The sequence below is a fragment of the Chionomys nivalis genome, chromosome 1, assembly GCF_950005125.1.
Source record: "Chionomys nivalis chromosome 1, mChiNiv1.1, whole genome shotgun sequence".
Classification (NCBI taxonomy): domain Eukaryota; kingdom Metazoa; phylum Chordata; class Mammalia; order Rodentia; family Cricetidae; genus Chionomys; species Chionomys nivalis.
Window position 1 is genome coordinate 187,004,408 of NC_080086.1, and position 23,569 is coordinate 187,027,976.

At 37.8% G+C, this 23,569-nt stretch overlaps 1 protein-coding gene across 1 annotated transcript in view; it reads right to left on the reverse strand.

Moving 5' to 3' along the window:
* The window catches only part of LOC130863444 (40S ribosomal protein S26-like), a 35,678-nt gene extending 20,193 nt beyond the window's left edge, over window positions 1-15,485 (reverse strand). Inside the window, exons 1-2 of the mRNA XM_057753470.1 lie at window positions 15,449-15,485; window positions 3,303-3,438 (exon numbers count right to left, since the gene is read on the reverse strand). Coding sequence (XP_057609453.1) covers window positions 3,303-3,438; window positions 15,449-15,485 — 173 coding nt within the window. The remainder of the gene's footprint in view (window positions 1-3,302; window positions 3,439-15,448) is intronic.
* Window positions 15,486-23,569: the final 8,084 nt, after the last annotated feature.

A 23,569-nucleotide genomic window follows, 5' to 3' on the forward strand; every position in this document is an offset into this window, starting at 1 on the left:
GCCATATGGCTCTGTACCTTTTTCAGCTGGCAGGTCACATCCTGCTTCCTCAGTGGTCTGTGCAGGACTGGGAGGAATCAATTTCCTCCTTCCCAGAATTCTCCTGTTCTCATTGAATCATTTCTATTTCCTGTCTGGTTTTCCCACCTATACTTCCTGCCTGGCCAATCAGCATTTATTTAAAACATGATTGACAGAATACAGACAATTCTCCCGCAGATAGCTACAGCAATGTGTTATGAAATAAACCATATCTACTGATAGCATAATGATATATTCCTATTGGTATAACACTATTGATGTTTATTACTTACATTCATTAACACATAAGTGCTTAAACATATACATATAAATAGCATTATAAAGACTGAACATGCTGTATTTATGTATTCAGGAGTATACATACATACACATGTGTAACAACAATTAAAGAGAAAGGGCCATGAATTTGAAAGCAAATGGGGCAGCAGTTTACATGGGAAAGTTTAAAGAGAGAGAAGAGAAAAAAATAATGTAATTATAACCACAAAAAGTAAAACAATGATTTAAAAAATGAAAAATAAAATGATGAAATGTCATTTAAAATTTAAATAAAATTTTAGTAAAAGTCAGTGCTAAGTTTCAGTTGGGGCAAGTAAAGTAGAGATATAATTATTTTTTCATGCATGTTTAAGGACACCCTGATTTGATCTACTGACAGAACTATTATGCCTTATGTGTTTATAACAGAAAGATAAAACAACACATCTGTAGTTCATTGAGTACACTAAGATTAAATAAACTGCCTTCCACAAATATTTAGTGAATATTTTCTACTTGCAAGGACATATCAGTGAACCTCACATACATTGTATTGGGAAAGAAATGATTCAGTTGTGGGTGACTAGCATTTAATATGTCTATGTGTGTGTGTGTGTGTTTGTGTATCTGTCTGTATGTACAAAATGGCAAAAGAATGATTATAAGATGTGCAGGAGGGATTAAGTGAAAACTGAAGAAATGCCACTGGAGCAAAGACCTGAAGAAAGCAAAGTGCCAGAGCCATGGAAACAACTGGATACAAGTGACTGCACTTGTGCCATCTACTATAGCCTTTCATTGAATGGGTTAATTGATAAAAGTGGGCCATTGTATACTGAAATTCATCAGTATTCTTAAGAATGAATACATAAGTTCTTCTTTATATAATTGTGCATATCTTCTTAGATTAACATATAAATTATATCATATCTCTGTTTGAAAACTTGGTTTTTCTCCAATTTTTATATGAAAGTTTTGTCACAATGTTTTATGTGCCTAACACTGTACTTCACAAAATTAAGTAATTTATTTTAATAAGGACACAAAGTTATGGTAACCTTACCCCATCAATTTTTAAAATGAAGTTTCAGAGCTGAAGAGTTAGCTCAGCAGTTAATAGTACTAGGTACCCTTCCAGAAGACACAGGTTCAATTATTCCTAACGACCACATGGCAGCTCACAACTGCAGCTCAAGTACCCAGTGCCCAAGGATGTGATGTCCTTTCCTGGCCTCTGTGGAACCAGACACTCATGTGATGCACAGACACAAACGGGCTCAAACAGACACACACATAAATTAAAACAAAATCATTAAGAATCAAGTCACTACGTCACTAAAAGACTAAATTAATTCCTTCTGTTAGGGTAAGAATTTGAGTATAATAATACCACTCACAATTTTTTAACTTCTTGTCTATTTTTTCACACAACCCCCTGAAAATGGGTATTGTATTTTGGCAAGAGAGTGTCCCTTCTCAGGGGCTATAATTTTAATATTCCTTGGTATTAAATGAGAAAAGTTTTTATTGTGTTCATTAAGGAAAATGTTCAAAGAGTGAAAAGATGACTCACAAAGGGTCAGAAAAAGAAACTCCTAATTAAGGAGAAAACACTCATTAGAAAACTCTACTATAATATCATAGTCGCGTATTGTTTTCAGTTCATATTTGTGAATATGAAAAAGAAAGAATTAAAGATAATCCAGAAAAGTAATAAAAGAAAGTGCAAAGATTTTTCTATAATTTGAGGCATGCCAGTGGCCCCATGGCTCTTGGGAAAGTTTGAAGTGAACATGTTCAATCATAGGTTAAACTCTGAAAAAGCAGAGATTTTATGAAGCAGGTGAGAAGGAATGAGGAGCAAGGGCGGTGTGGGATATCCTTTTGTATATATGTTGCTTTTATTGGTTAATGAATAAAGCTGCTTTGGCCTATGGCAGCTGAATAAAAGAGATATATAGAGAAAGTGGAGGGAGTCAACGAGACGCCATGAGGCTGCTGAAGGAGAAAGACGCAAGTCACCATCTAGAACCTTATGGGTAAACCATGAGCCTTGTGGTAAAATATATAATAGTGGAAATGGGTTAATTTAAGATGTAAGAGTTAGTTAATAAGAAGCCTAAGCTAAAGGTCAAGCAGTGCTATAATTAATACAGTTTCTGTGTGATTATTTTGGGTCTGGGTGAACTGGATTGAGCAAGGAGCCTCTGACTACATGAGAGCACTAAGTTAAATCTTAGTAACAAAATCTGCCACATTTTAGAGACTGTGAATATTTTTTTAAAAAGTATAACTTCAGACTCAAGTTTTACTTTTATTTTGCTCTTCTCTCCAAATTTGTTTTCTTGATCCTCAACAGCACTTCTTTTTAAGGTATGAACTTTAATAACTACAGTAAGTGTGAAAAACCCAAAGAAACCATCAGCAGGGAGATGGCTAGGGAGGAGAGAAAGAATAGATATAGGTATTTAATACTGGAGGCTATAGAGAGTGGAGGGTGGGAAGTAATAACGAATGAAGTCCCCCTTGGCTTCAGTTTCTGCAAGAATGGTGGATAGATGCTGTGTGATGATCAAGATTATGGATGGGAGCCGGGAGGTGGTAGTGCACGCCTTTAATCCCAGCACTAGGGAGGCAGAGGCAGGCGGATCTCTGGCAGTTAGAGGCCAGCCTGGTCTACAAGAGGACAGGCACCAAAAGCTACCGAGAAACCCTGATTCGAGAAACCAAAAAAAGGAAAAAAAAAAGATTATGGAAGGAAGGTTAGTACAGATTCGTGTTGACAGGTGATTTTAGGTTGACTTCAAATGATGTAGACAGCAGGAACTTATAGACAATTGAAATGCACATGTAAATCTTTTGTAGGAAAATCTACATACCCAGCACAGTTTCAGGAATTATTAAAACTTGGATAAATACAGAAAATGATGTTATATATTTAAGCCATGTCCATCGTATAAGAGAGCCAAAGCAGAGTTCAGTGGAGTTCCATGGAACAGTACGATCTGAGAGCCAGAACAGTGCTTGAGGCCCCACTTAGTAGCCAAGTGGGGACTTGAGCTCGGAGCTCAGTTGCTAGAGTAACCAGTGTGCAGGGCTCTTTGACAAAGCCCTTGTGTTTGTATGGGTACAAAAAGTCTGAAAGTAGTGAAGTAGAGGTGAAAAGAAAAGATTATATTATAATCCACTCTGCTTATGAGGAGAGGAGTTAATGACCTGGAAAGCAAAGGAGCAAGAAAGAGAAAGGGATAGGGAGCGACTGACTAGATGCTAAGACATCACCAGAGCCTGGAGCAGCTGAAATTATGTGCAAAAGTACAATTGACAGAGTTGGAGAAGAACAAGGCTTTTGGGTTTGCCAGGTAAAATTATAGAAGGTCAACCTGGCCATGAGAAAGTGGGCCTAAGGTAACTGGAACCTTGCAATTCATCAGAAATAGCCACATATTGTGCTATGTGCTGCCCAGCATCAAATATTCAGAGGGTGTGCTTGTGTGATTAATATGTTTATAATGAAACATGTGTTATATATACAGACCAGAGCACCTCTGCATTGTTAATACATTTTCAGTTCCTAGGAAGTAATTACGACACAGTGCAAGACTAAGTAGATTGAGCTTTATTGGCCTTATTTTCAGAAATGCACAGCATCACCAGGAATGCTGTACATGGCTACAAGTCACCAACAGTACACTTTTATCATTCTGATTTGAATTGTCCTACTTTTATAGGTTTTTCAGAAGTTCACAGCTTCACCCAGAACCTCATGCCTGGGAATCTGCACACTGGAATGGACGGGAATGGAATGCATTGATAAAGATTATATTATTTTGATATTTTTGTTTGTTTGTTTTCAAGACAGAGGCTTTCTGTAGTTCCTATCCTGGAACTAGCTCTTGTAGACCAGCTGTCCTCGAACTTAAAGTGGATCCATCTATCTCTGTCTCCCGAGTGCTAGGATTAAAGGTGTGCGCCACCACCACCTGGCTTGACTTATTTATTTATTTATTTATTTATTTATTTATTTATTTACGTATTTACTTTATAATGAAGAAAGTATTTTGATTCTCTTCTTTGACCCCCCTCATTGTGCTGACTGGGTGGGAAATCAAGTTCACGCTGACAGCTCCATTGCTGAATGTCCACTCATTTTCCTTCACTTGATCATTATCCAATCATCTTCCAAAAGGAACCTTTGTATTTCAGTGACCATAATCTTTTACTATGGATAGAATGATACTAAAATTTTTGTTCAGACGGAATTATTTGGGGAAAGAAAAGGAGTGCTACTGATACTCAAAGATAACTAAAATGAATTGGGACTCTCAGAGGCAAATCAAGACAGATGCCTATCCTAACCATCTACTACAGGTATGAAGGAAAATGAATTATTTATTGATCATAGAAGACACCAGATATTCTTGACCTGAATGACTGAGAAAAATTCCTTTTTGAGGGTAGTACCATCTAATTCATCATTACAGCTCAAGCATCTAGCCCTGGGTGTAGTTCGCATTTGAAATAAAGTTTAAGACTCAGTCAAGAGCTCTGCATCAATCTCCAGTTTACAAAACCACTTGATATCAAAACCAGCATTGCTGACCAGAAAATACCATTATGCTAGTAAATAAAAGGCCTCTGCTTCCCAGACAAGAAAACAGTTTTTAATAGTCATACAGGGGATTCTTTAAGAAACATGAAGTTTCTTATTTATTTATGAAATACAGAGGCTCAGAATCAAAGAAGAACAATAGAATTAACCTCGGTGTTATAGCACAGTCCTGATGTGGTAGTCTTCTTCTTTGTGTTGATTTCATTGGTTAAATAAAGAGACTGCCTTGGCCCTCTAATAGGACAAAAAATTAGGTTAGTGGAGTAGACAGAACAGAATGCTGGGAGAAAGAAGCCATGATTCTCCTCTCCGAGGCAGATGCAGGTTAGGATCTTACTGGTAAGCTACCACCTCGTGGTGGTACACAGATTATTAGAAATGGGTTAATCTAGATGTGAGAGCTAGACAGTAAGAGGCTAGAGCTAATGGGCCAAGCAGTGTTTAAAAGAATACAGTTTCCATGTAGTTATTTCGGGTAAAGCTAGCCGTGAGGGAGCTGGGCAGGATGCAGCCCACAGCTCCATACTACACAGTCCAAAGCTGCGATTGCCTAGAGTGACATTCTCAAGCTCAATATATACAGGAATAACTCGTCAAACTCATTCAAAAGACACTGAGAAGAAGATCTTTAGTGACTAAAGTAACTCACCTGCATCTTAACAATGGGCTATCTGTTCATTGTATTTTTTTTAAAAGAAGAATTATTAAGAATTATCAAGCTCTTTAGGTCCCTGCCTTGTTGTGGCAAAATACAAAATTTTGCTGTTGACAAAAGCTACTCAAGAAAGTGTTTATTTAGTCCAGCCTACAGTTCAAGGGTAGATCCATCATGGTGTAGGAGTGCCAGGAGAGAAGAGTGATGCAGCTGGTTATGCTGCGTCCACAGACAAGAAGGTGAGAGCAATAAAGGTCTGCACTCATTTCACTTTCTTTATTATGCAGCTGGGAACCAATCGCACAGTGTGGTACCACCCACATTTAGGTTTGGTCTACCCAACTCATTTAATCTAGAAAACCCCTTACAGTCATGTCTAGAAATTTGTCTCCATGGTGATTTTAAATCCCATCAAGTGGACAATCAACATAAACCATTATACAAGCCATGAAAAACAAAACAAAACAAAAACAAACAATGAACAAAAAACCCTGGAGAGACTTAACTGCACACTACTAAGTAAAGCAAGCCAAACTAGGAAAGTGACGTGATCCTGACTGTATGATATTCTGAAAGAGTCAAACTATGACGGCAGAAAGCAGATAAGTGGGTGTCAGGAAAAGGTGGAAGCAAGAAGTAAATAGCAACACATAGATAACTTTGGGGGCTATGCAATCACTCTGTGTGGTGCTAATGATGGATACTAGCCATTATATGTTTATCCAAAGCTATACAATGGGCACGTGGAATGAATACGGATATGAACTATGGACTTGGGATCATATATTAATACATATATCTGTCTCATAGAGCAGAAGGTATAGCTGGGCTGGGATTGGAAGTGTGCAGTTAATTTCTATACATACAACCCTTAGAGCATATCACATTGATCCAGTCATCTTTTCCTGTTTTTAATTACCCACTTTCACAGCATTACTATGTACAATATTTCACTGTATGCCTAGGTCATACCCACACAACTAGCACAGCCCAGTGTCTACATAGAGTCACAATTCAGTACTATATTATTGATTGGAGGGTAGAAAGCACTTGACCTGTGTCTTCTCATAGAACCACTGGCTAATGAATCCCATCGAAGAGAGCCTATGCTGACATATAAGCTCTCAATTATCTGCACACCCTATTCCTTTTTAAAGCCAGCTTCTAATACAATTTTTCTGTCTTCACACTCAGCTCTGTTTCAGCTCTTGAGTACAATTGTTGTCTAGACAACAATTACTAAGCAAATACTTACAGTCAAGAAACGTAGTTTCTTGCTAAGCTCTTTGCTTAGTCCTATCAGAAGAGGAGCTTGGAAGAACACAAAGTAGAAGTAATGGAGGCCTCCCATGAGCTCACCCACATTGTCTCTCATAGTCTCCTCTGCTTAAAAACAACTCCTTACACAGTCACCTAGACTACTAATTTTCAAATGGTATTTACCAAAGCATCTAGATTGGTGTTTTTAATAACATGGCTGTAGTGTAGCCAAATTGCAAGGAAACTGAACCCCATGCCATCACATATGAAGATCTCTTCTGAAAGACCTCATTCAGCTAGCCTGTGCTCACCTCCAAGCATTGCTTCTACATATTTCAACCTTGAAAAGTTGCAATAGTCATTCTTATCCTTGATAGATATATTTTTAAAGAATCTTTATTTGCCAAAGTAAAACAAAGCTAAATTTAAAATAAAACGTAAAGAAAAAATTGAAACAAAGGAACCAAGAGGCTACATAAGAAAATTTGGGATTCATTTTTAATGTTAGAGCAAGAGAAATTTCAGGTTTTGAATCCTAATTTTAGTGTGTTCAGTTTTAATGGCAGCACATACTTTTCTCCATGAACCTTGATTTCCTACCTACAATTGGAAAGAGGTCATTATCGAATCTGTGTGTCTGTATCACAGCATCCAGTGAATTCAACTATCAGGCACTTAGGGTGCATATGATAGAATTCTGGGGACAGAAACTGTTTAGTGTCATTTTCCCATACTTTTACACTAGATCTTTGTCCCTGAAATCACTGGGTTTTTTTTCATTTGTATTCATTCATAAATGGATTTTAGACATAAAGCAAGAAAAAAAGTCAGCCTACAATTCACAAACCCAGAGAATCTGACAACAACATGGACCCTAAGAAAGACATACATGAATATAATCTACATAGGAATTAGAAAAACACAAATAACTCTCCTGAGTAAATTGGGAACATGGGGACCATGGGAGAGGGTTGAAGAGGAGGGGAGAGAGGAAATTGTATAGCTCAGTAAAAACAAAAAAAGAAAATCTTTGAAAAAAATGGAAAGAAATCCTTGTACCCTACTCTCTGCTTTCCTATCTTTACTGTCCCTACCAAAATTCCACATTCATGATTTTTCCACTGTTTTTCTGTTTTCTAATCATGTTTGTTTTGTTCTACCAGATTACATAAGGGCATTTTCTTGGAAGTATTTAATGTACTCTGGGCATACTTTCCACACACAGACTCAGTTGCTCTTTCTCTTTTATGTCTCTTCCTCTGTTAGGTCCCTTGTCCTCTAGACAGTTTCACTTCTTTTCTCTTATTATCTGTACATATATATTTTCATGAATCTATGTAAAATCTTGAACCTAATACACAATATAAAAATGTAATATGCTGGGTGGTGGTGGTGCATGCCTTTAATCCCAGCACTTGGGAGGCAGAGGCAGGCGATCTCTGTGAGTTCAAGACCAGCCTGGTCTACAAGAGCTAGTTCCAGGACAGGCTCCAAAACCACAGAGAAACCCTGTCTCGAAAAACCAAAAAAAAAAAAAAAAAATGTAATATTTGTCTTTGTGAGAATGTCTTTAATATGATTGTCTATAGTTACATCTATCTTTCTACAAATGACAAAACTTTACTCTCTCTTATGGCCTGAAAGTTAATTCCACTGTGCATATAAACCACTGCTGTAGGATGATCTTTCTTTATGCTGTGAAGATGTATTCCTGTCATTCATTAATAATAAAGCTGTCTGACCAATAGCCAGGCAGGATAAGGTTAGATGGAACAATCAGCCTGAGGAATCAGCTAAAGAAGGGTAGAGTAAAGAGAGATGCTAGCCAGCCGCCAGAGGAACACAATGTGCTAGGGAACAGGTAAAGCCACGGAACCATGTGGCAAAATGCAGATTAATAGAAATGGGTTAATTTAAGTTCTAAAAGCTAAAAGTCTGAGCTACAGGCCAAACATTCTGTAATTAATATAAACTTTTATATGTTTATTTGGGGACTGGGTGGTCTACACACAAAAAAAGTTCCACCTTCATTTACAAACCACAATACTCTCCTCTGTTCATGTGTTGATGGATATTTCGGTTGGCCTCACAACTTTGTTCTTTTGAAAAGTGTTGTGATGTGCAAGCATCTCTGTGACATGTTGAAGTGTACGGAGTAAATGTCCAGGAATGGTATAGCTGGCTTAGATGGTAGGTTGAGTAAATTTTTTCATTTTTGAGGAAACTTTGTCACTTCTTACTTATCCTTCGCCCTAAGTTCAAATGTCGAAGTTCATGCCTATTTTCATAATGGCTGGACTAGTTTCCATTTCTGCATCCCAACCAACCTCCTCATTACCACACAGCCTTCCAGAGCAAAGACCTGGTTGCTGCACTCCACTCTGAAACTGTATGTGTCACCATCTTGTCACAAACTGCATGTTAGCTCTCTTTCTATTGAGAGCAAACTGATAAACACTCCCTGAAAGTCCCCTTCTCTCCCTGTCTGCATCTTGCCTATGCTTGTTTGGTTCCTCCATTGTACTATCATAAAGGCTTCCCTAGACAGAGTTAATCATTCCAACCCCTAGCTCAAGGATGACATACACCCCTGTTTTGAGATCTATCATTTATTTTCTTCCTATTATTCTGTCTCCTTCCTCCTTCCCAGAGACAAATTCCTGGATGACAGGATTTAAGTTGAATTATTCATCTGTATAATCAAAGGAACAAACCAATGGCATGGTACAGAATTCAGACAGATTGCCTATTGGTGAAACAATGGAGTGAACTAGCAGACGGTGAATGAATTAGGAAAGTCTCTCTTCGCGGTGCTGGATTGTTAAATGAATTGTCTTCCTATAGGGCATCCGTGCAAGACTAATTTGGCAGGTTTCACAGTTCAAGTATTCTAATAAAAGACTCAGAAAAAGTTAAAGAACTTGCCTAAGGTAGCCAGGTATAAAAAGAACAAGCAAAGAAAACACCACAGAAACTTAAGCCATGCTATCTTGCTCTTTTTCATGCAGTGTACTTGCCTCTGGTAAATAAAAAGTGAGAATAAATATCTAAGAGAACACTTTTGATAGCTGAGAAACTTTTCTCTAAAATCCTTGTGAACTTCTTTTGTTACCACTATACCAAAACATGAAAGATTCAGCACTCACTAGGGAATTGCTGGGGATGCAGGAAGTTTAGAAGAGCCTAGGAAAGAAATGAATACGAAGAGTTTATACAATAAGACTTCCACTTTGCTTTTGTTATGGAGAGCAAGGAAGTACTTAAGATAACCATCTTTAATATGCAGACATTGTGATAATCATCCAAACTGTGGATCAACAAGTACTAAAAGGATATTTTTTCCTGGTCGCATTAATATTCTTTCATCCCTAAGGGATGTACAGTCTTCTTAACTGTTATCTGAATTCAGTATAAATAGATGGGAAAGACCGTGTGGTTAAATGTTGGTCAATCACTAGTTGCTTTGCATGCCAATGATAAGGAAGTAAACAAGCCAAGTGAAAAAGCACATCCTTGAACGGGGGCTTAGCAAATTATTTTCAAAATTCACTAATCACTTATTTGATAACCATTTCAATATAATACATTCATGTGGTGTTCTCCTTTGGAAGTCGATATTCACCATAATTAAGGTTCATTGGACCACTAAGGAGCCTGTTGGTATTCACGCATCATCTCTGTATTCCTTTATCTCCCAGGAGCTTGCTATGACCTACAGTTACTATACTCCTGCAATAGTCACCTCTATCCAAACGTCCTTTCTTCTTCTGGTTTTATTGCCACCACAGCTTGCACCAAAAATATTTTATTCTGAACTGTAAGATAAATCCTGCACAGTGCCCAGTCTGAGACATGTATCACTGACACTCTACATCTGCCATTGTTTTCACTTGGACGCTGAGATCAGAGTCTCCCATCATAGACTGTGTTCTATAGTGTTTAGGGCCTTGGAGAAAGGGTGGTAAAAATGTTGATTTCCTCTGGTGGCCCTGCACTTTGCAGACCTTTACTAAGTCTTCTCTCTTTAGCTTAACCCTGGGTGAAAGAGCACAGAGGACTCTCCCCAGGACTACAGTGGGCATAGAGATCCTCACTGTGTGTTTGCACACAAATGGAAGCAGATGTCATTTAGGAATTCTCAAGGTCTCACTTCTTCTATCTTGGGGGAGGTTTCACACAAAGCACACAAAAAAAATGCTGATTGCTAAGGTTACAGGTGTTTTATGCGTGAGGTGTATTAAATGAGAGGAAACTGAACAATGTACTTATTGGGATTTCTTTCCTTCTTTTTTTTTTTAAGAGCAAAAAACCAGGAATTCGAGATGCTGCTTAGCAAGTGGCAAGACTTAATGAAATCATGGTTGTGGAGCAAGAGATTGAGGGAGCAGCATCTCAAATGGGCTCAGCCTTCAGTCTGTTTGATTGACACTGGAGTAATATTCCCCACAGGGACTGCAGAGTTGAAAAGAGAAGCGTTATGTTCCAGTAAAAAATTAAAATCTTGATCTTTGCCATGTTAAACAAAAAGTGGTAATGAGACAGCAGGAAGCTACTTTGGTGAATCAGCAGGAAAACTGGACCAAACAGCTGGAGAGGGTGATGGTGCCATGGTTAAACTAACTGATTCATTAGACAATCATACCTTCCAATTATGTCCCATCAAGCTTCATTATCTACCAATTCTATCATAGATATTACCTGAGTCCTCACAGCAACCTGGCATGGCAGGCAATTTGGGGAAGGGCATTCTGAGAGATGCATGCTTGGGCCAACTGAGGTGCTTTTTGTGAGCTTCCACATGCCATCCCCAATTTCATCCAGTTACAACAGCTCCTTGATGTTTGTACTTTAGAAGAGGATGGTCAGGAGCTTGTGGAATCATGTTCTTTTAGTAACTGTTTATTAACTGTACATTTTTCCCAGATGAAGATCACATGACGAATGACCAAGCACCTCTGCCCCGAGTGGCCAATTCCTCCCAATGACCTCTGACTTACTAGCCATAGGAGGGACCATGTTTACTCTGTCTGTCTTAGAAAGAACCTGGTTAGCCCTGGCTTCTTTCTTGCAGAGTCAGAGACGATATAGGGAGGTGGATTTTCAGGGAAGCCCTAGTTAAATTTGACATCATTTGAGGAGTTCCAGTTCCAGTTAACTTCCATTGTATGATGGTCAGTGTATCTAATAAATACTGCAGAAGTCTATAGAAAGTGGTTTCCTATTCCTAAAGCAGAGATCAAGTGGAGGTATTCCCTTTTCTTCCGCAGGATGCACTATGTTTGAGAGCAAGGCAAGAGCTGCTTCAACAACCAATCTTTATTCCACAAGTGTGGAGTCAGACTTGGGCATGGAAAATAGTCTTGAAGATTTGATGATACTTTCAAATTTTTATTGGCAAATGGTGAACCTTTTTTTTATTGCTTTTACTGTTTCTTTAGGTGAAATGATACTTTTTAAAAATGAATTTGGCTTTGTTGTAGAGTACTGATTCCATCAGTATTAAAATTGACATTTGTAAATTAATTTCATACCAGTATGATTGATTTAAAGCAGATTATTCTCATAAGGTTATATTAGTACACACATATTTGTATTCCAAAATTAAATATTTATATTTTATCAACAAATAGCTACAAAGATAGAGATGTGAAGTGGCTGCTTATTATTTTATTATTATCTTTATTATTAGTTATGCAACTTGCAATTGTAAAATTGAGACCCACTTTGTTATTTTTAATGATTTCCTTAGCTTCATAAAAATATATCCCAAGAAAGATATACACATACTGATAGATGATAGATAGTTAGATAGATAGGTAAGTAGATAGATAGATGATAGCATATTCCCATGCTTAATTTCAATCTCAAGAAACTGAAAAATTTAGCAAAATAATAAAATATAGAAAGAATATCTCATTCCATGCATTGTCTAAATACCAGTTGGTCAATCTTAAATAATCACCAATGGCTGTTTATCCTAATCCCAATGCTAAATCAAATAACACACAATTTTATATCACAAGAGTCACTTGTATTAAATGTAAACAGTGGCCAAGAGTGATGTGTCTGCATGGATGGTATTGGTGATATTCTTCACCCATGACCAGCTGGTGATGCTCCAGGACCCATAGAGTAATGAGGTGGTGATTTTCTTGAAGTTTTGCTAGTAATTATCCATTTTTAATAAACAATAAAATAAAATAGGGGTCCCTTGAAGGGGGAGCCTTCTTTTCACTGATAGAAATGATTTTAAGTAAGACATGATGTTGTGGGAACTGCGGGTTGCGTTCCTGCCACCCAGCTCCCAGCCGCCTGGCTAGCTTATGCCCCGAAATAACAACACACAAACTGTATTCTTTTAAACAATGCCTGGCCCATTATATCTAGCCTTTTCTAGGCTAATTCTCACGTATTAATTTAACCCATTTCTAATAATCTGCGTAGCACCACTAGGTGCGCTTACCGGGAAAGAGTCAGCATGTCTGACCTGGTGGCTGGCTGCATTGCATCTGGCTCTGAGAGGAGCTGCCCTGCATCTGAGCTCACTTCCTCTTCCTCCCAGCATTCTGTTCTGATTACTCCACCCACCTGAAGGCTGGCCAATCAAATGAGCCAAGGCAGTTTCTTTATTAGCCAATGACCTTCCTCCATCAACATGATTACTAAAGTAGAATTCTTCATATTGTTTAATCTGGAAGATATTTCTGTCCTTTGAAGATTTTGTTTTGCCATTTCACCTGCCCATCAGACACTTTAAATGGACATGGTTGGAGAATGAACCCATAAAGAGTATGTTAGAATTTCTCAGCACTGGATTTTCCTTGTTGGATTGGAAGAAAAAAAAAACACCTTTATTTAACTGGAAATGGATAAATGCTGTCAAATTTCTATTTGAAATAGTTAAACTGTTCTACTAGTAGAATCACAACCTGACTTATGCAAATCACTAGAGTTCTTGGTAAGCCTGACATTTATAGAATTAATGAGCTAAATAATTAAGTGACCTAGTAAGTGAATTGGTAAACCAGAACCATTAATCTTTTAATGAATTCTTTACTATCACTTAAATAATAAATTTTTTGCATAATTTTAATGGATTACAGTAAAGAAACATTAGAATAAGAATCTCATCATGTGGAGGAACATTACGTCCATAAATCTGTCATTGTGTCCTTTTTTATTGAATTCATTTCTATTCAAATTTAGAAAAGTGTCAATTCCTACAGTAGTGATTACAGTCTCTAGTTTTGAAGACATTTCCCCCACTCACTGAGACAGAGAAATAGGATCACTTACTGGGAAACAAACAAACAAAACCCCACACAACTAAAATGAGCAATTAGCAACAGCCATAATTTTATAATTCCTCCTTTTGATGATATACACCACCCATGTTTCATAACCTCCAAGCCTTCTTAGAACAACTATCATATAAAATAAGGCCTGAGCTGCTTCAACTTTCAAAGCATTTCTCTATGCTACACAATGAGTACCTTCACTTTTGATTATTGTACCTTTCTCGGCAAATACACAATGCTCTAACTAGCTATTCTGGACTAAACACAAACAGAATTTAGAGCCTTGAGATATCTAGGGTTGAATTAGTCATTAATAAGAGGAAGGGACTAAAAGTTGGCTCTTCAGTATCTTTGATATTCAGTACCTTCCTCTAGAGCAGCAGTTCTCAATGTGTGGTTAGCAACCCTCTGGGGGAATGAAAGATCTTTCCATGTGGATCTGGATGGAAGCAGAAGTGAGTAGGAACTAGGAAGAGTAAGGGAAAGAGAAACTATAAGTAAAACATGCTGAATTAAAAAAAAATCTATTTTTAATTAAAGAGTAAAAATTTAAAATACCCTTAAAGAGAAAAAGAAAAGGAAAACATATGGTTTGAATACTTTCTCATTTCTTAGGTTTCAAAACGACAGAACTAGTGGTTTGCTAGAGCACAAGACAAATGAATAAAAAAAATCTTTCTAAATTTATTAGAGGGTCAGACTGAGAACACAGCTTAAGCATCTTCAGGTTTGTCCTAAGAGATGAAACGTCTCAAGCCACTGCATCTTCTAAGACTTCATTATTATTATTTGAATATTGGAAAGTATGGTTTGAATATAAATGTCAGAACTTGTATGTGATAATATAATCCTCCATGCAATAGTCCAATAGAGAGACCCTCGCATATCAACCATATTCTAGGATAAATCACAGGTCTCTTTGTCTCAGGAAAAGTGACTTGGTCTTTAGGGTAAAAATATATAAATACATATTCATATATATGATAGAATAAAAGAATGCATGCATGATTGCTTAAATAATAAATATGACTAATTTAATTTTCTTATGATTGTACTCAACTAGTTAAAAGTTAAGCCTGTATTACTGACATTTGTTCAAACATGTTTGATTTGATTCAATATCTTTATCTTCCATATAGTTTTGAAAAAAAACATTTATTTATAATACTGCATTGATGGGTTTTCTAAAGACATTTTCTCTCACGTTTTTGTAGACTCTCTGATGTTAATATTTTTATAGTTCTTTCTGCAGTGCCTGCTCAATATTGTAGCTGATGAAATGAAAACATTTATTTTTGTCTACAAGTTCAGTGTTTGCCTCACCTGCTGATAGTTCTCGCCTGAATCCTCGCTTGGCCATGCACACTCTGTCATGTGACCTTCATGCCCACTGGCACGATAATCATTAAAAACAACTGGACAGTGCTTCCTGTAAAGTGTGAGGCTGCTGGCAGAAGGGGAACAAGTGTAAGGACATCTATGACTACAATGACCTCTGTGAACTGAAGATATTTGTTCCCCGATGAACTTGAAATAAGTGACTAACATAAGGAAAAGATGAAAATCCACTTAGAAAGTTCCTTATTTCGAGTAAAGTACTTTATGAAGAAAATCCTTGATGGAAAAACATTAAGAAGCACAAGCTGTTTCTCAAATCCTAGCTTTCATGGAAAAGTACAGGATGCAAAATCCCTGGCAAAAGCCAGACCCCATCATCCCCAAACTCATCTTCACCTGCGAATGTGATTCCGATGGCTCACACGAAGCCTGCAATTTTCAACAGGGCACACATTGATTTTTCAGTGTGGCTCCAACTCAGTGCTGCTCTGTGGAGCAACTACATGACCGTCTTCATACCATCCATATTAAAAATAAATTTATCGTATAGACCTTGGCTCTATGGGCCCTTGTGTTAATGGGTCTAACTTTTTTAGGCTGTCAGAGGTCAGACGTATGATATTAAGCATTTTTATGCATGCTAACCTTAAATACTGTCATTTGTTCCCTCCCTCAGTCTCTCAAGAAAAATAACAGTCAGTTGGAGGATGACTTAAGCTTTCTGTGATTCTTGGGCTGCCTGAATTTCATAAATATAAATGTATTGTTCACATTTTAGAGTTCAGGAGGTCTTGAGTTAAGGTTCCAGCAAGCTTGATGCTTTGCATGACTCACTCCCTGCCTAAAATGTCACTGTCTTACTATTGTTATGTCCATCCTTTCCTGGAAGAAACACCAAGGGAGCCTCAAGCCTTCTTCATAAGGATCTTAATACCACTCAATGTCATGAATACTTAAGAACTAAATAACTTTCCAAAATTCTCACTTCTTTTATTCCTTTTTATATTTAATTTTCTTCAGTTCTCATACAATGCATAGTATTCACTTTCTTCCCTCTTCCCCCAGTTCTTCCTGATCCTGCCCAGCTTCAGGGTCTTTCTCATCTCCCAAGTTTGATGTCTATAATTCAATACTGCCTATGATCCTTTAGGAGTGGAATGAAATCGTAGTTGTTCCAACAAAAGGAAGACTGAAAAAGGAAGCTTCACTAAAGCAATGTGGGGGGAAAAATCCTTGGCATACGGCCACATCTATTTGTGGGTACTACATTGGGCCATAGTCTAGAGAACTGTCTTTATGATTAATTCCCATCTTGCTGCTGAATCGATCATGCAGTGATCTGCATTGATTATTAAGGTGACTGAAGTAACCGGATCAGACATGGCTTACCAGTGCAAATTGGCTAATTCATCAACACATAAAGATTTCAGGAAAAAGATTAGTGATTGTCACATATCACCAGGAAAAAAATTACCTCATACTTATCGAATCTGCTGGGCCCATTTTTAGTGACATGTGGTATAATTTTTAATAAACATTTTTTTTTTTTACCTTGGAACTATAGGTTTGACGTCCATCAGAATAGCAAAGGCTGTATTTAATCCTGAACCGTCTATGTATAAGTCAGAAGACTGACATTTGGGTAGTTGAACTCTCTCTCATTATCTTTGGGTGATTTATCCTTTTACTTTAATCTCAAGTTAGATATTAGAAGGCTGCAACTTCTTGTCAAACTGAACTCTAATTACAGTAGACTTTCACAGTCAACTATGAGATCGTCTGGGGAATGTACATCAGAACTGAAAAGATCCCCTTATATCCCTGTCAATTTCAAATCAAATATTCTAGTGCTTAATATTGATTTTTGATTTTCTTTTTTTTTTTTTTTGTTTTTTCTATACAGGTTTTCTTTGTTTAACAACTGTGACTACCCTGTAGCTTACTTTATAGATAAGGCTGGCCTTGAACTCACAGGTATCTACCTGCCTCTGCCTCCCTAGTGCTGAGATTAAATGTGTGCACTACAATTGCCCAGAATTATTATTATTTTTCAACCACATAATTAGAACCACTAATTTGGACATAAAGCTGAAACTGTGCAGTCTTTTTTTTTTTTTTTTTTTTTTTTTGGTTTTTCAAGACAGGGTTTCTCTGTGGCTTTGGAGCCTGTCCTGGAACTAGCTCTGTAGACCAGGCTGGTCTCAAACTCACAGAGATCCGCCTGCCTCTGCCTCCCAAGTGCTGGGATTAAAGGCGTGCGCCACCATTGCCCAGGTGAAACTGTGCAGTCTTGTTGTGCAGATATATCTTGGTTATATACCATGCACCCGTCCCTGGGTTTGATTCTCAGTGTTTATCAATAGATAAACATGCAAATAAATATGTAGATTAATAAATATTGTCTCATAACAATATGTAGAAGCTGAGTTCTGAACTTTCAACAGCTAAGTGAGAAGTAAAGGTGTTAGTATAACAATTTAGGGATTCACCCACACCCCTAACCACTTTGAAGTACGTAATATTTCTATAAAAACTTAAAGCTCCTTTCTCACTTTCCCTTAACAAATTTATACTCACATCATTAAAAAAAAAGTGTGGGGGAGATATGCACCTCTTCTACTCTTTTTTGTTACTTTAAGGAGAAAAGATTGTCAAAAGCCACCAGCATTTTCAGGAACCTGGGAGGATCCAGCTTTTTGAAGAGTTTTCTGCTGGCAGTGAGCATGGCCTGAGACAGTAGCTTTCTGGAATTCTCCAGAGCATTTGGCATTGGGTCTTGGTGGCCCTGGTTTTGGACAGTAGCTCTGTGTTCAGCTGTGGCATAGCCTAAGTTGGAAGGTTTCCTACAAAGAAATACTTAAACTTTAAAGGACAGGTTCACTGACAGACCCCAGCGAGTACTCTTTGGAAGAGACATATGATAACTTTTCCCCCTTGTTTTTGAAAAGCAAACAGAGTAGGATTCAACAAGCAGCAAACTGTCAACTGTTTAGACTGACTCCGTTCAGCATATGAAGTTCTCCAGGCTGGCAGAGGGGAATACTTTCTTTGAACCTTTAAGTAATATGTAAAGTTGAAAAAAGGCATACATGCCAATAATTAAAAGTAAGTGAGTGATACCCAGTGTAGCCTACTTGAAAGGCAGGGTAGACTTGTCTCCACTCAGAGGAAGTTGGATGTGCTGAGCTTCTTCCCATGCTTTCCATTCTTTCTAATATAAGCAGTGAGAAGTTCAAAAAAAGGTGTGGGGGGGGGCAAGAAAATTCTTGAAAAACTAATTGGCACAAAGCTACAAAAAGAAAAAACACTAGTTGACTATTGTGGAACATTTGCCATTTCTTCCCATTGGGGTTTACATCACTCTACACAATGACTAAAATTGGGAACCCTTGGCATAGGCATGAAGGGATGAATACGAGAGAAAGCAGAGGTCAGGCAGCCAATATCCCATTTCTACAAAAACCTTATTTCGGGTATAGTGGGACAGAGGCATTAATCAACTGAGATAAAATATTTATGATAAGTATCTATGGAAATTTGTTTACTTTGTGAGTTAATTTAAAGAAGTTAAAAAGCAATATAAGCAATATAAGCAGCTGACAAATGGTGACTTAATCCTTGACTCTGTATGGGTAGTACGGTATACTATGGGCGATTCTAAAGGTAAGAGGCAAGAAGCTGCTGGAACTATTCTAAAAGCCACAGAGTCTAAAAATTTCTCAGACATAAGAAACTAAAAATCTCATATTTGTGTTTGTTAATTTCTTGGCAATTGGGATTATACATAGATAAATCTTTTAGTATTTGTATATACTGAATACTTTAAATTTTAGCCCATAGTTGAAAATGTTATACGTTCATTGGTTACGTACCTAAATTTTAAACCAAAGCCTATTCATGTTCTGAGTTAAAATAATAAGAGCAAATTAACGACTGAGATGTTTAACCTTCAAAATCCACTGAGCATGGTGACTCTGTGTGCTAAATTTGATTTATGAGCTCACTGCCTACTTATGTCAGAGTTGCTTGCTTGGGAGGTTTGGGGTGGTTTCTTCTCCAACTTGTCAGTTTCCAGATTGTTCCCCTCCTATCCATGGAGGGCCTTCACTGTTAGCTCAGTTATAGTTTTAATTACCTTTAAAAGTCAGCAAGACAACATGTGAACGTTCCTACCTTATTAAATAACCCTCCGGATGTAAGGCTCTTAATCTCCATTGAAGGAGGCCGACTTCCCTGCCATCCAGAATTGTTATTCAGGTGAAGGTGTGACCTGCATAAAAATCTCTCTTTGCCCTTTGACTACCCAATAAATATCCTAAGGACAGAAGTGAGGATAAATTAAGAAATCAAATCAAGAATGATGGAAAAGGCTTACCGCTGTAAATAATTAGACAAAGAGACTTAAGACAAGGCCAGGGAGAGAAGCTAGGAAAGTCAGTGCCAAGAAACTCCTTTGGTATCACAGAAAATATATACACATAAAGCTGTGTGTTCAATATATGTTGGAGTTAAAGCAATATCCATTCTTTTGACTTCTCAAAAACTGGTTTCACCATGTACCAGGTAACAAATATTGTCTGTATAAAGTGAGCAATGGTACCAAGACCCTTCTGAATAAAAAGGACATGGGAATGAAGTTTGAGTAGGGTGTAACGGGGGGGGGGCACAAGTCAGCCTCTTATTTATTGTGGCCAAGGAGTGACACATGAGGGTTGAGAAAAGCCTCTGTAGCTGAAGATGAGCAAATCTAACCAGAAAGGGGAAATGGGAGAGACACCTGACAGATGCATTAGTGAAGGTGGAATACAGAGTATTGTGGGATGTTTTGTTCGCACTCTGACACGCGCAAGACTGCCAATAAAGTTTACTTGGAATCAGAGGGCCGAGCTATCTGACTAAAGTTAGCCTTAGAGGTTTTGGAGGATGGAGGACATATATGGAGACTCAGGAAGTAGTAGGATGGGGCAAATGATTCTCCGTGCTTTTTGGATCATATGAGGAGAGGAAGGAGATCATTGGCAGCTTCTCTGATCATGCATTCTGATTCTTTCTCTGATATCTGTCTCTTGAGTGTTAATTGATAGAGAATAATTAGATAAAATGCTTCAGCAGAGGATGACAGTGTCAGTGTTGCTTGGCTGCTATGTGGTCATAGTTGGTGTAAACTCTTATTAAAAGCATTTGAAGGTGATTAAAGTGATTTTTGAATGGGGGCGTGTGTGTGTGTGTGTTTGTTGGTATGTGTGTGTGTGTGTGTGTGTGTGTGTGTGTGCGTATTCATGTAGAAGCCAGAGATCCCTTTAGGATATTATTCTTCCAGAGTCATTCACCTCATATTTTGAAACAAGACCTCATATTGGGACACAGGACAGGACTCACACTCACTGATGATGCTAAACCAGCTCACCGGTAAGTCACAGCCACAGCGGTCCACCTATCTTCATTCCCCTACTGCAGTGATGATAAGCACATGCCACTACATCCAGATTTTGGAACACCGTTTTTACAAGAAAAGATGTCCATACACAGGGATAAATGAAATCTAGATAGACTCACTACAGCTCAGATTCCTTTCATGTCGCCTGTTAAATATATACTTTTCCCAGGTACTTTTTCTCTTTGGTCAGCAACTTCCTGAAACTATATATATCTACTTTGGTTACATTAGTGTCTTAACCACTTAAAAATCAATACTAATGTATTTTGGCTAGATATTTGACTTAATTAAAGACATGTGACCCTTATAAAAATGGTAAAAAAAAATGTACCAAAAACTATAGGAACATTGAATTCCATTGGTTACACACATTCCACTTGGAAAATGAAAGTTGTATGGAAGAATTATCATTATTTGAAATCAACCTTGTCCATTTATTTTATAGTATCAGTTCAACTTCAGGGTCCCAGTCATATTTCTTACATATCTATGACATACTGAAAGTCTTCAACAAATGCTATATTGTTAATATTAATGGTATGCATGATTTGACAACTAGTTATAACTGCCCACTCTGCCTGAGGAGAAGAAATTATGCTGAATATCCAAGAAAGTAATTGTAAGAGGATAGTTTACTTTCAATGAATTTATTCATGTTGTCATGTATTTGCTTTGCTTGTGTTTGCACACTGCATCAGGTTACAGACCCAAAGTCTAATACTACTACTAATAAAAAATATATATGACTCAGCCTTTCACTGATCTGCAGACATGATGAGAGGGTTGTCTAAGAGAATACGGGATGTAAAATTAACACACAGAGAATAAAATTATTTCTTGGCCATGAAGCAGGTCTGATGCATATTCCATCTACAAACGATAGTGCTGTTTGGCTCTGTGGGTACTCAGCTCCCTATGTGTTCCAGGTACCGTTGTTAAACCTGACAATTTCTGTAAACATCCAGTCTTCTCCTTGAAATGTTTCTAGAGGTTACCACTTGTTTCCATCAAAGGAAGCAGCAAGAGGGAAGAAAAGTAGTTTCAAAGCTAGACTTTGAGGGTTTTGCAGCTTCCTAAGAACTGACATTTGCTTGCTCATAATCCACTCCCCCTGTTCCTTTTTTAATCACAAGTGTTGGGAGTGGTATGGTAATGTAGGTCATAAGAACACAGTGGAAACCGGATAAGATTGTTTTATTTCTAGGGATGGGTACTTGACAGTATACTAGCTGGTAACACACAAGGGAGCATCTCTCATATATTTCTGGGAGATCTTTTCTTTTATCAATAAAAATGTTCTCCTTCCTTCTTCTTTCCAGAAGTTTGTTTTTATCAAATGCAAAGTTGAGGCTAAAGACGAGGCAACTATTTCAGGACTCTGAAGCACCAAATGTGAGAGTCTAAAGTGTATATAAAACATAAGAGAGCAGAACGATAAAGAATCAAATATTGCCAACTTCTTACAGAGGGAAAGCAAGAAGGCCAAAGTATTGAGTTTTGATGACATGGCTCTGAATTGTAGATGATGTCTAATATAAACACAAAAAACAGCAACAAAAAGCAGAATCTTGTGTTCTGCCAGAGAACTGCTTCTAGCCTGTTTCCCATATGCAGCTCAAATGGCTTCACGGATATCATAACTTGAGCCACCGAAGTTGATTTTTGTTCTTGTCGTTGCTGTTGTTTGTTTTCATTATTCCAATTTTTATATTTTACCTGGGTCATATGTAATTTGTATAACATACTTTATTTGGAAAAAAATGAACATAGAACCTTGAATTCCAGACCATCAATTAGGAGATCAAGTGATGGGCAGAGAGGAAATATGGTACATTTACATAATGGAGTACTACACCGAAGGAAAAAATAATGACAGCTTGAATTTTTTAGGTAGATGGATGGAGCTAGAAAACATTATCTTGAATGAGGTAGCCCAGACACAGAAAGACAATTATCACATGTACTCACTGATAGGTGGTTTTTAAACATAAAGCAAAGAAAGCCAGCCTACAACCCACAATTCCAGAGAACTTAGACAACAATGCAGATACTAAGAGAGACTTACATAAATCTAATCTACATGGGAAGTAGAAAGTAGAAAAAGACAAGATCTCCTGAGTAAATTGGGAGCATGGAGACCTTGGGGGAGGATTGAAGGGGGAGCATAGAAAAATGTAGAGCTCAATAAATATCAATAATAATGTATAAAAAAAAGAGGAAGAGAAACCAACCCAGAGAAACACATTGAAACTGTCAAGCAGCAGTTGCTTACTCTGTGCTGAGAATAGTGTTGTTTCCCTCACTGGCGGTGGAGCTGCCTGATCAGTTTCCTGAGGGTGTGGAGAGGATGCCCTCCTGGCCACACTCCACTAAAGCAGTTCTCTTCCTCATGTCACATCCAGCATCCTTCAAGAGAAGCTTCAGCTGGCCCACTATGGCCATTCACAAACAAAGACCAAGGCTTACATAACATCATCTACAGTGGGTGAAAACCCTGGAACTCCCTGCAGCCAAGAGGAAGACACCAAAGTGTGGTCTGCAGTAGTAAAACACTGTTCATGGTCAATGACAGCAGATTATGGGATAATGGTGGATAATACACAGCAGCCAGAGCCAGTGGGCACTGTGAGTAGATGCTGCCTCCCACACTTGCATTCCTCATGACCATG